This window comes from Arvicanthis niloticus, chromosome 14 (genome assembly GCF_011762505.2).
Source record: "Arvicanthis niloticus isolate mArvNil1 chromosome 14, mArvNil1.pat.X, whole genome shotgun sequence".
NCBI classification, from domain to species: Eukaryota; Metazoa; Chordata; class Mammalia; order Rodentia; family Muridae; genus Arvicanthis; species Arvicanthis niloticus.
The window spans coordinates 75,589,680-75,602,471 of NC_047671.1; the positions used below are offsets into that span (position 1 = coordinate 75,589,680).

The 12,792-nt window shown below is 36.7% G+C and overlaps 2 protein-coding genes across 3 annotated transcripts in view; one reads left to right on the forward strand and one right to left on the reverse strand.

The window, feature by feature from the left end:
• Usp14 (ubiquitin specific peptidase 14) overlaps positions 1–3,984 on the forward strand; it is a 34,861-nt gene extending 30,877 nt beyond the window's left edge. For both annotated transcript variants that reach the window (XM_034517763.2, XM_034517764.2), the window contains 3 exons: positions 2,092–2,149; positions 2,538–2,645; positions 3,365–3,984. In XM_034517763.2, coding sequence (XP_034373654.1) covers positions 2,092–2,149; positions 2,538–2,645; positions 3,365–3,516 — 318 coding nt within the window. In that variant the 3' untranslated portion in view covers positions 3,517–3,984. The remainder of the gene's footprint in view (positions 1–2,091; positions 2,150–2,537; positions 2,646–3,364) is intronic.
• Positions 3,985–5,594: 1,610 nt separating this feature from the next.
• The window catches only part of Thoc1 (THO complex subunit 1), a 44,768-nt gene continuing 37,570 nt past the window's right edge, over positions 5,595–12,792 (reverse strand). The window contains exons 16-21 of the mRNA XM_034517762.2: positions 12,428–12,523; positions 11,806–11,871; positions 9,453–9,536; positions 7,187–7,334; positions 6,443–6,518; positions 5,595–5,999 (exon numbers count right to left, since the gene is read on the reverse strand). Coding sequence (XP_034373653.1) covers positions 5,704–5,999; positions 6,443–6,518; positions 7,187–7,334; positions 9,453–9,536; positions 11,806–11,871; positions 12,428–12,523 — 766 coding nt within the window. The 3' untranslated portion in view covers positions 5,595–5,703. The remainder of the gene's footprint in view (positions 6,000–6,442; positions 6,519–7,186; positions 7,335–9,452; positions 9,537–11,805; positions 11,872–12,427; positions 12,524–12,792) is intronic.

The window sequence follows — 12,792 nt, forward strand, 5'->3', positions numbered from 1 at the left end:
TTTCAAGAAAGCTACTATATGAAATTAAACTCCCAGTGTTTTTAGACATAAACTTTTGAATTGACTCCTCATTCATAATTCATAATTTCCAGAAGTCATCCGGGTTTTGTAAGTCAGTAGTTACGTTTTAGTCCTGAGTAGTATTTCCCTGTCTGGGTATTCTGTAGTTAAACCATTCCAACCATTCCTCTATTAAATGACACATTTTTTTCAGTTGTTGTCTTTTATGAATAAAACTGGTTAAATGTTTATTTTTAGAAATTAGTGTAAGCAGTAGTTTAATTTTTCTGAAAGGAATGTCCAAAAGTATAATTGCTGTGTTGCATGGTGGTAGATGTCCAGTTTGTCAAGAAAGTGCCAAATGATATACCTGCTTTATATTCTGTCAGCAGTGCCTGACTGACTCACACTCTGACCAGCCTTTGCTATTGCTAGTTTTCATTTGAGCTGATGGATAAGTTTGTGGTACTATCTTAATGATATTGACTGTTTTTCATGTTTTGGTTGCCATGTGTATCCTCTGTTAAACTTTTATTCTGTTGTAGATTATAATCCTTAGCTATGCAGAGTTCAAGTATTTTTTTCAAAGTGTATAATTTTATCTCTTCATCCTCCTTATGGCAGAGAATAGTTTAAGGGTTTGATAGTTTTTTTATTTAGGTATTTTATTTAATTTCTATGTGATAAGATGTTCAGATCCATTCTTTTGCATATGACTCTCCAGATCTCCAGGATATTAAACAAACATACAAACAAAAAATAAAACCTAACATTTGCCAATTGAATTATCCTGGCATCTTTGTAGATAATTGGTTGACAATAGATGTGAATGTATTTATGAAGTTTTCAACTTTATTCCAATCCTTTGTATATCTGTTCTTTGGCCATACTGCAGTGTTTTTGTTTTATAAGCTGGGATAGTTGAGGCTGGCTTGAACTCCTGATCCTCCTGACTCCAGACCTCCAAAGTGCTTACATTTTAGGCATGTGCCACAGTATCATACATAACTACCACAGTTTCTTTATAAGGACAAGACTTGTGCCCTCTAGTTTACTTTTTAATGCTTCTGCAAGTGGCATCACTTGCTTTGTCCATGTTGATCTTACATCCTGAGCTACTGTCTTTTTTTTTTCTCTATTGTTCAAACAGACTGGGTAGAGTTGTTTTCTATTTGATGTAATTGTAGACATAGTCAGTGTGGAGACTTCTTGGGTTTCAAAGGTCTGACTCAGTTTCCTGAAACTACAGGACAAGTGCAGACTGTTAGAGTGATCTATTTCACAATGTATTTGTTGTTCTTATGCAATTGACTAATTTGATGTAGCAGGTCGTTCCAGGTGATTTTTTTTTTTTTATTAACTGTTTTCATGTCTGTAGGCCAAATCTAGTCCATTTCTTTACTGTTAATTATAATTTGTCTCTTTCTTGAGGGTTTCGAATTTTATTGATCAGTTTAAGGTCTGGCCCTGTTGAGTTTCCTGTTTTTTGTTACTTTTATTTGATTTGAGGCCTTTTTAATTTTTCCCCATTAGTAAGATGAGTTGAAGTACTGAATTCTTACTCTTACTGTCATTTTAGTTAACACACTGCTTTTAGTGTAAGCCTTTGTTCACTTTAGCTGCAATGGAAGCTGGCATGGCTTTGAAGAAACTTAGCTTCTTGTTCTGGTTATTTTTTTGTTTTGTTTTGAGATAGACATTGCTCCTGCAGCTTCACAGACATGGATTATTTCCAATAAGTTTGGTTAACAGCATGTGGAAAAAATCATGCAGTTGTTTTCTTTTACTATTCTAGAGTACGTGAACTTCACTGCTCTATCTCTGATATGTTAACATTTTAGTGGCTTAACATTAGCCATATATCCAGGCAACATGTTACTATACTGTGATAATATTGCATATTATTCAAAAGTAGAGCTTTACAGTTTTTGTGGTAAATATAGTTTATTGCTTAATTATTTCACAATGCAGACCATTATGTTGTCTGTGATTCAGTGATTTGTAGAGTGTAAATATTTATGTAATTAAGTACTCAACAAGAATGTATTCATTTCTAATATCACAATTTAAAATGAGGATTTTTCTCCTTAGAATGACAAGAATAGTCCTCCAAAAGAGATTAAGTATGAACCCTTTTCATTTGCTGATGGTAAGTGGATGCCTTAGTTTGATTGTATTCATTTCAGTTAGATTGCATATTCTACCATTTATCTTTAGTCAGATACCATGCTTGTGCATGTTTGCTCATTCTCCTCTCCCCCCCTCCTCTCTCTCTCGTCCAGAATGGTATGGAATTCACCATGTAGCTAAGGGTGGTCTCAAGGTTATTTCTATTCTTGGCTTAAATTCAGGCTCCTTGAAAAATAAATTTCCTTAATATAACCTAAATAAAGTGGTACTTAATTGTAGCTCTGCACAGTAATATTTAATGGAGTCCAGTAGAGCAGTGCTTCTCCAATATTAACTTGATAAAAGTTACTTTCAGAAGAGAACATGTCTATTTGTTGCCTGTCTTAATTGAATCCCTTCTCTTTAAGATATTGGCTCCAATAATTGTGGCTACTATGACTTACAAGCAGTGTTAACTCACCAGGGAAGATCTAGTTCTTCAGGTCATTATGTATCATGGGTGAAAAGAAAACAAGGTAAAGAGTATTATTTATTACAGTTGTTAACTGCTACTTTATTATTGCAAACTTGATAGCATGTGGGTGTTTTTGTTTGTGAAATTCATGCCTTTTAAAAATGAAAAACAATTGCCTAGTCTGTGTGTACGTGTGTATGGGTACATGTGTATATAGGCCAGAAGTCCATGTTGGATTATCTCCCATTAGCATTTTCTTGAGAGTTTCTCCATGAGCCTAGAGCTAGGTTAAGCTGACTGGCTAGTCAGTGAGCCCAGGTAACTGGTGCTTTCCCTAGCCCTCAGCACTTGGGACACAAACAGGAGCTATCACACGCAGCTTTTGTCTGACGATCAAAACTCAGGTTTTTATTTGTGTGACAGGCATGTCACTGACTGAGTAAACTCCCTAGTCCCTTCTCAGTGTTAAGGGGGGAAAATCATGAAGTGTTATGGATTTACATTTTGTCCTTTTGTATTTGTCTGTGTTCATACTTAAATTGGCATACATCATGAAGCTTTGGAGAACTGCAGAGTGTGCTGGAAACAGTGAGGGTAGAGAATGCTAGATCGTGCACTAGTAGTAGTACTGAGATAGCTGTGATGTCATGGAACTCTTGAAATCATCTTGAACCTGCATGTAGGCCACGTTCAGAGAACTGTTCATAGTCTGGAGTATTGTACATCTCAAATCAGTTCCTTTTGCACTTGAAAATAATGGTGTGTATCTTCTTAATTTAGATGAATGGATCAAATTTGATGATGATAAAGTCAGCATTGTAACACCAGAAGATATTCTGCGGCTGTCTGGTGGTGGAGACTGGCACATTGCTTATGTTCTACTTTATGGGCCTCGGAGAGTTGAAATAATGGAAGAAGAGAGTGAACAGTAATCTTCAACTTAGCTATTTATGCCTAGGTGTGAAATAAATGTGTTTTTTTTTTTTTTTTTCGGTTGAACATTTCTATAATCTTGAGCTAAAGAGAACGAGAACAGAACCAAGCCACTTGTGCATCATCAATCTTAAGACTACAGAAAATTACGTTTGGGTGCTACCTTGTATAAAGGTAGCTTCAAGACATTCTTTAAAATCTCATTTTGCATTAATTCTTATAAACTCTTGGCTGAAATCCATTTTATCCCTTGCCTTTTCAGCCCAAGATTTAGCAGTGACGTTTATTGCGCACCTGTTGTTGTTGTTGCATGGTTAATATCACCGTCCAGTAGCTGCCCGTCCTCTGCCTTATCTAACCCATGTGACTCAGTGCTGCTGTCTCCATCCCATCAACTGGGTGCAATCAAGTATTGTCCAGACTGACTGTTGCTGGCCTTTCATGACTTTACAATAAATTGTGATCAATAAGAACATACTTGATTATACTTATTATTGTGTCTCTAATATACTGTGGTTTAATTTTGCATATGTGTAAACAAGCTGTGGTTGCTTATTTTTAGAAATGGAGGATATTTAATAATAAAAATAAGGAAAAATAAGAAATAAGAAAATAAGAAAAAGAGGGATTAACAACTTGTGACGTCGTCCGTACTAGAGCTCGGCTGAAGAGTCAGATGAAGCTAATAACCCTAAGCGGTCAAGCATCCATTTAAAATACAAGAAACTGTTTAGCTTGGCCAGAGTTATTTCAAATGAAACAAAGTTGTAAAAGTGTAAATTCCTTTGGACACTGAATTCTGTGATCAGTTTCATTCCCTCACTCATTCGTTGTTTCTTTCCCAAAGTGTCTTGAAAGGTAGTATTATAGTGATTTTTAAAATTAAGGTATACATTACCAAGAGTATTGTGTGTTTCGGGAACCTTAGCAATTTAAGGAAAGGATGAAGTGTTGAATGTTAGTGAATTGGACATAACACCATGGGTAAGTCAGCCTTCAGGTTTGTAAATAGTTTGCTAACTTTTTATTATTAGCAGTTGAGACTCCTCACAGTGGGGTGTGACACATGGAATGAGTAGCACTCGTAATAGTTATGTCATGGCACCTGGGATTCAGTCTCAGTTGCTGAAGAACAGTTGCAGAAGGAAGTAATTTGGTACCTGTGTTTTCCTACTAAACCAGGCGAGGTAGTTAGAACAAATACACCAAAACCATGTTTACAATGCATTAAGAATATAAAAAAAACTATTATATAAAAAGCTTAGTGATAAAAGGATTCCAAAGATAAGTGTTTTAGAATGTGTCCTTGAATGAGGCACACAAACCAATTCTCCTCCCTTTCAATTCCTGAACATGTCTTAATTTGCTTAATGCAGAGGACATCTGGAGGCTAGGGTTGTGCTCAGTCACTGCTTCCCCAGCTAATAGAACGCCATCCAAGCAAGACCAACACTTAACTGTGGTCTGCCCAACAGCCCTTCACTAGTGACCTAAACACCCACAGGAAATCTGTATGGGAACAGAACATGAACGTCTTACCTTCAGCCAGCACTGCACATGCTCTGCTACATACGGGGTATTTTCACATACACATACAAAGTAATCTTTATAAAGCTAAAGTAGTAGTTGGGTCTTAGGCTCCACTTCATATAAGGCTAACAAATATTTTTTGCTTTGGTCAAACAGCAAATGATTTAGGTTTTGCAGGCCCCTAGCTATCAGTTTGAACTCTTGCTGTTGTAGTGTAAGCATGTCAGAGTGCCAGTAAAACACTTAAACTGCCTGCCATTTGCTGATCCTCTGCTTTCTAGCTTGAGAATAAGAACAGTCCTAAGGTTTCAGAAGTCTCATCTTGTGTGATTTCAGAATAAACTTTATAACTGATAGCATGCAGGAAACTAATTTAGGACAGGACTGTAACATGCTCATATAAGTAGTACTCACTTAACTTCATTATAAAAATACTTAGAAAAATTAGTCTGTGATCTTGAGGGCCATTTTCCAACCCTGTCCTCCTGTATACTCCAATGCCTGTTCTGTGTGTGGCTTTTAGAGCACCAACCAACTGTACAATAGCTGTTATAAAAGTGTTTATTGTTTACCAAAACCAGTGGACCTTTTATCAAATGCTGCTTGGTAACAAAATCTTATCACTGTTTAATAAAAAAGGAAAGAAAGGAAAAAAGCTAACTGTTTGTTTCAGTGTCATTAGTTAGACTTTCTGCAAGGTCACTTAATCCAGACTTGTTTAGTGCACTAATCAGGTTATCAGTTGTTGCATGAACTCCTTCTTGGTCTTGCCAGGCAACAAGGAGCTGCTTGGCTCTCATCTTCATGTCTTCACTGTCACACTCAATCTGCCTAATATCAGAGTCTTTAATTTCCAGGTAAGGAGCCAAAATCTTCCACTGTTCACCAAGTTTGTTGGCAAATGACTCTATCTGTTCCCCTGTTAGAGGTTTATCTCGTCGAACATCTGGACCTAGAAAACAGGATATAAATTATGTGCAAAATACAGAGATTAAAGTATCTGAAAGAACTACAAAGCTAAAACAACCGCCGGGTCACTAATCCCCCAGAACTTTACATTAAAACTTGAAAGTTTCCATAGGCTGTATACCTCCTTTTTAAAAAGAAAAAGAAAAAAAAAAAAATCACAGTTCAGGCTATTTTAATTAGAAACACTTTCCTATAGAGGAGATACTCCCTCCAATTCCCAACTAGTTAAGAGTTTAAGACTCTGCTCTTCTCTATTTTTTAAAAGTATCATTTTCAATGACTCATGTTTTTAATTTCTTATTTTAAGTCAAAAGTAAGGTAGTGAGATACAATGGTGGAATTGAAAAGTAGATCAAATTAATTCTCAACAAAGAACCCCCAGTCTTTTCCAGTTTTGTAAAATAGCCAAGAAAATTCAATTCTTACTTTCATTTTCCTTGAGTAAAGCATCATTATCTTCTTCATCTTCATCCTCACCTGTTTTTATTTCTTCAGAAGGGGGCTATAGTAGATGAAGAACAATGATGTTTAAAAGAACACCAGTTTCTGAAGATGACTGGAAATGCTTTTATTTAGCTATGTAATTACAAGGTTGTAAGATTTTAGTTAAGACTGAGAAGCATGAGCAGGCAGGTTTGCAAATACCTAAGCTTTTGGCAGTATTGTCTAAGGGGCGATAGAGACTGACCATGTCCACCATTACCATACTGTAAGAAAACAGTGGAAAAGGGCGGAGTAGAAAAAGGCTCTGCCAGGTGACCTACTGCCACTCATAGACCCTGCTTTTAACAAAAGACAGTAAAACACATTGGCAAAGAGGAAAATCTGTTCTAGTTTATAGGAGATACCTCTAACATTTTGGGTAAATTGCATGCTCCACAGAAAATTAGCAGGTATATCTTGGTTTACATTTTCTCTGTAAATGTGTGTGTGTGAGTATGTATATATGTGTATGTGTATGTGTGTGTGTGTGTGTATATAATATATATATATATATATATATTTTAACAACATCCTTGCCCCCATTCTAAAACATGGTGGGCTGCAGATTACTATTTTTATGGAAAAAGCTAAACTGAGTTCTGCTCAAATAATGGTAATAGTTTTAATAATAATTTAAGTTTTAATGCAGATTATAAGGAAATGGGGACAATGAGGCACATTACTTACTGGTAGTTCCTTGGCTAGCTTTATTACCATGTTTTCAAGATACTCTGGCAGACTCTTAAACTGCTGGTTGGTTGGCTGGAAGAAGTGAGGGCTTCTCCGGGCTAAGAGTCTAAGAGCTCTCCATCCATAATTTGAATTATTTACGGCTCTATAATAGGAGATGTCAGTCTTATAATTTATAGTTACTCAGTTCCATAGCTATTTTCATGTAATGAGTGTCACAAAATTTTATGCTCTATTGCAAATAACAGCTCAAAATGTACCATCTTATAATTTCAAAGTCTATATATTTTGCTTTATTTTAGCAAGTCAACGGTCTTTGTCCCTAGTCCTACTACTAGACACTGTACATAAAAAACATTCATCCAGTTATACAGAAGAAAAGAAAAAGACAGGAAAAAAAATTGAGTTGTATCCATATCTGTAATGGTATCTACAGATGCGTATTTTGATTATTTCATATTTCTGTTTATAATGTTAATGTCTAACCTAAAACCTAAAATGCCTCAAAGTCTAATTTTCTTACCTGCTGAGGTCTAAAATGTTCCAAATCTGGAAAAAGAACCTGAAATCTGAAAACACTTATGGCTTCAAGTATTTTGAATAAGGGACCTGTATATAGAGTTGAATTATATAACAGCTAATCTTTAATTCACATTATCAACCTCAATGAATTAAAAATGGCTCAGAATGCCAAAGGAGCAAATATCCAGTGGCCACAGTAATGACATACTGATGTTAAGAAAAGAATGGGAAATTGAGAAACAAGGACCCGTGAGAAATCTTTAGCACAATACTCCCACCACCACTGATGACAAAACTGCAGTGAGTACAAATGGATTCCACTTAGGACTTTTTAGGAATCTTGCCCACCTCGAAAACCCCAAATGCACAGACTTGCGATCTGATTTATTTAGTGGTCTCTTACTAACTGTGGGAAGTATGAGAAAGATTTTAAGCATGAGACGGGACTTGTGCATATTTTACTTTGTTGTTATATTGATAGACTTTGTAAGCCATACTTTGTAACCTCAAACTTAATCCTGCTTCAGTGTTTGGATTATATGTCTGTGCTACCATACTTGCTGCCATGTGTATGTGTGTGCGTGCATGCGTGGACTTATTTTAGGCAGGTTCTTGCTGTACAGACCAGACAAAGAAATCCACCTGCCTTCTGCTTTGTAGGTGTTGGGATTAAAAGTGTATATAACCATGCCTAAGCTGTTTCTATTTTTTATATATTTTAGATTTCTGTTGTGTACATGGTGTTTTGCCTGCATGACTGTGTCATATGCATGCAGTGCCAAAGAAGGCCAGAAGAGCATGTCAGAATCTCTGGAACTGGAGCTAAAGATGGTTGTTAACAACTATGTGGATGCTGGGAATAGAACCTGGGTCTTGGAAGAGTAGTGTTCTTAACCTCTGAGTCATTTCTCCATCCTATATGTTTATTTTAAAGATCACTTTGGTGCATGTAGAATAGAACACAAAATTAAGAGGTTGGAGTATGTAAAAACTTATCACAGGGTCAAAGCTAGTAATTAATGTAAAATGAGTGGTTACTATGTAGCAAATGAGAAAAGGGACACAGGGATTATTTGTTAGAACCAGACATCTGGCCAGTAAGTGGTACATGAGAAGGGAAACTATGCATTCTGACAAAAGGGACCCTGCCTTTAAATCACAACTCCAAAATACCTTCCTAAGAACTAAAACTATGCTGTTACATGGGACACTGTAGATAAAAGACTGAATCTTTAAAAAGTCACCACAGGAATTTAGAGAAGGCAGCAGATGTAAAGGCAGGTGGAGGGGGCAGCAAGGTTACTGTGAGTGGTTCCACTAATATTGAGACAGGTCTACTGAGATGCTGTTGGGAGCTTATTAAAAAAAAAAATACTGTGGGAGCTATTACAGTGGAGTGACAAACACAGCCTCAAGTGGATGGGCTGACAAGAATGGGAGGTGGGTGAGGAAGTGAGGAAAAAAATAATTGGCTGTTGTGGAAAATAAACAGTAGAGGTGAAAGTCAGAAGGAGGAGTGGGATGAGGGCTGAGAATTCTTCAATTACAAACGGGTTATTCCTTCATGTTTGAGAGCCAAAAGGAATAGATACTGAAAGACGGATGTTATAGCAATATGAATGAACTGCATGCATAAACTCACCTAAAAGTACTACTCTGCTGACTTAACTGTAGTTAAGTCACACAGGATTCCTAAGAAAACATGCTGAAAATTAGCATCATTCATTACAACATTACTTACTTATATTCACTTTCAACCATGTTTTCAGGATCTGCTTGTTCAATGGCTTCTTCAAAGAATTCCTCCAAAGTTGGCATGTATTCTCTGGTCATTGTAAAGTAAACAGTGAGGCTTATATATAATACTCTAAAATGGTGGCAATATGAGTTTTAACAGTATCCATATGTGTTAATTAAGGGACTCTCTAGAGCTCTAAGAAAATAAAGACTGAAAGCTCAATTCTAAAAGGGACAATAAAGAAGTTAAAGGTCTCCATTTCATCAAGCCACATACTATGATAGACTGTGATAGACTGCACCATTCATTTTAACAAATATAGCGATAAATGACGGTGAGCAAAGGTTGAATAGGATCTGAAGTTCACCAGCAAGTAAGAAAATTTCAGTTTATTCCCCTATCTTACTAGTATTATTTTTATTTATACCAGAATTAACTAAACCTAAGTTAATAAGCCACACTGAGCCTTTAAGGTATGTCAGAATTCATCTGTAGACATGCACTGGTTAATTTCTCATTCTAAAGTCTGTCAAAAATTTTGAGATTATTTCTTAAGAAATAAACCAAGCCAGGTGGTGGTGGCGCACACCTTTAATCCCAGCACTTGGGAGGCAGAGGCAGGCGGATCTCTGAGTTCGAGGCCAGCCTGGTCTACAGAGTGAGTTCCAGGACAGCCAGGACTATACAGAGAAACCCTGTCGAAAAACAAAAAACAAAAAACAAAAAAACAAAAAAACAAAAAAAAACCAAAAAACCCAAAACAAACAAACAAACAAAAAGAAATAAACCTTAGGTAAATAGGTATTTCTGATGAATAGTTTCCTTTTATTTTTATATAATGATCTCGTTTTAAGTAATGTTTCCTTTTTGAAGACTTCTGTCTGATACCTATTTAAGGTCTGGCTATCATACCCTTATTCTTTTAAGTTTCAACATTTTTCTATCTTTGTTTTTACGGTATGTGCTTTATAATCAATATGTAGATAAAAATTTAAAATACCTATCAACTGTCTTTACACCAGAATGCCTGATTTTTGTTCATGTCTTCCTTCAATTCATCTCTCCTTCTCTCCCCGCTCCTTCTTTCTGTGCCCCTTTTGTACTCTTTATTTACTTTAGACATTACATACTCTGTTATTACAGCTCTTTGAGGCTCTTATTCCACTGTCTTCTGATTTTGTTTCTGAAGCTTGCTGTTAAGAGTTTAATTTTACCTTTGCAGTCTGCTTTCTCTTTTCACTCATCCTTTGTTTTTCACATATGCAGATTTGGTTTATCTATCAAAGCCCAGACATCTTGAGCCAAGAATTTACAAATTATGCCCATGTAGTCCTTACCTTCAGTGCTTCTTTCACACTTGTGTGTTCCCTCTGCTGGGTTTCTGTTCAACTTTCTGTTGTATTGTTTCTTAACAAGTCTCCCACTGATGGAATTATGGTAATGAACCACCACACCCAACTATCTGGTCCTTTTTGACTTGCCAAGTTTTTCTTGTTTTTAGCTGCTACTTATTTATTTTACAGCCTTATCTGATTTCTAGCTTTATTTACTTATTAGTGAGTATGTATGAATATTTTGTCTTCATGTACATCTGTGTATCACTTGTGTCCTTGGTGTCCATGGAAGGCAGAAGAGAGTGTTGAACCCCTAGGACTGGAGAGGACGAGTGCTATGAGTACAACCCGGGTCCCCTGGAAGGACAGCCAGCACTATTAACCACGGTGCCATCTCTCTCTTGATTCTTTAGGAAACTTATGGTAGATTGTTTCCTTGACTGTAAATTTGGATGGTAAGTGTTTTAGGCTTTTCCCTGTGTTAATAGCTCCATCTGAGCGTCTGACTGGCAGACAGATTTTACCACCAGCCTAGGATTTCCTAGCTGACAATTTTAGGTTGGGTTCCCAATGGCTGCTGGCATTAGAAATGTCAGCTGCATGACATGTTCTTGTTTCTCAGGAAACCCCTAGCAGAAACAGACAAGCTTTCTGGTTCCCACTGCCAGGGAGGCTATGTCCGTTTTTTCTCCCACTGCTTCCCTTAAATCAGGAACTATACTCAGAATCATTTCCTGCATCTCTGTGAGTACCTCAGACTGGGCCATCTCACTGCTTACGCGCTTGGAATACCAAACCAATCCTAAGTTACTCTTTTGGTGTTAAGTTCCCACTTCTTTGTGAAATTTTTATTTTGTCTTAAAAATTTACCAGCATTTCTGGGTGTTTTAAGGTAAATCATATTCTGCCAGGCCCAAAGTTAACCATAAAACTTTTAAGATTTGATCATTCTTAAGAAAAGGTTTTTTTAAGAAAAGGTTTTTACTGAACACTGAGAAAGCTAACAAAAGTTTTATACTTGCCTTGTCTCTGATTTACAGGCTTCCATATTATCAGGACAGAGATTCCAAAGCCTTGTTAACTCCTCACTACAAAATAAGGGAGACATAATTTTGTATTGATAACATCCTCACAGCACATCATAAAACTACATATTTAACATAAGTAGTGGGTCTGTGGTGGTGACAGTAATTTCTATGTGAGTATATAATGATAACCATTTCTCAGAAACTAAACAATAAAAAAAAAATGGAGAAAGGTGACAGAACTGAATAATCAGTGCCCTTTCAGTAAATGTAAGTGAGCTGCACTAGCCCAAACTGTCCATGGTGTAGAAACGATGACAGAGCCTAGAGCCAAGGAAAGTGGGAGCCAAGTGGGAGCCAAGAGGAAGGCTTAAGTAGTTAGTTACATGAGTTCACATGACAGTTTTGAGCAATGGAGTATGGTCAAAATAGTCAACCATTTATGTACCAAATACAAATTAATGTAGATGTGAAAAATTGTAGAGCTCCTGACTTTTTGGTTATGCACCTCGCCTTAACAGCTGAGCCATCTCTTCATTTTGAGCTCAACTGAGAGTTCAGTAATATTTTCAAAATTTAAAAATAGCAATCAAGAACATAGGAAGATGAGTGGACATACTTTCCAATCAGGATTTTCTTGTTGGGCCCTTTGCCTAAGAAGTCTTCTGGGGCTGCTCTCTTCCGCACCACTCTTGTGGGCTTGGTATCTGATGCTCTGTGAACAAAACATACATAATCTGGGGACTGTGTATGGATATGTGGTAAGCATTTGTGTAATGTACACAAGCTCCTGGGTTTATTCAATCCTACTTACAGCAAAACTATCAGAGAGAGAGAGAGAGAGAGAGAGAGAGAGAGAGAGAGAGAGAGAGAAAGAGAGAGAGAGAGAAGGAGAAAAAGAGACAGACAGAGAAAATGCTATGTATTGCTTTTAACCTAAAATACAAAAGCTTCATGGTATGACAGAACATTCATCAGACAGAA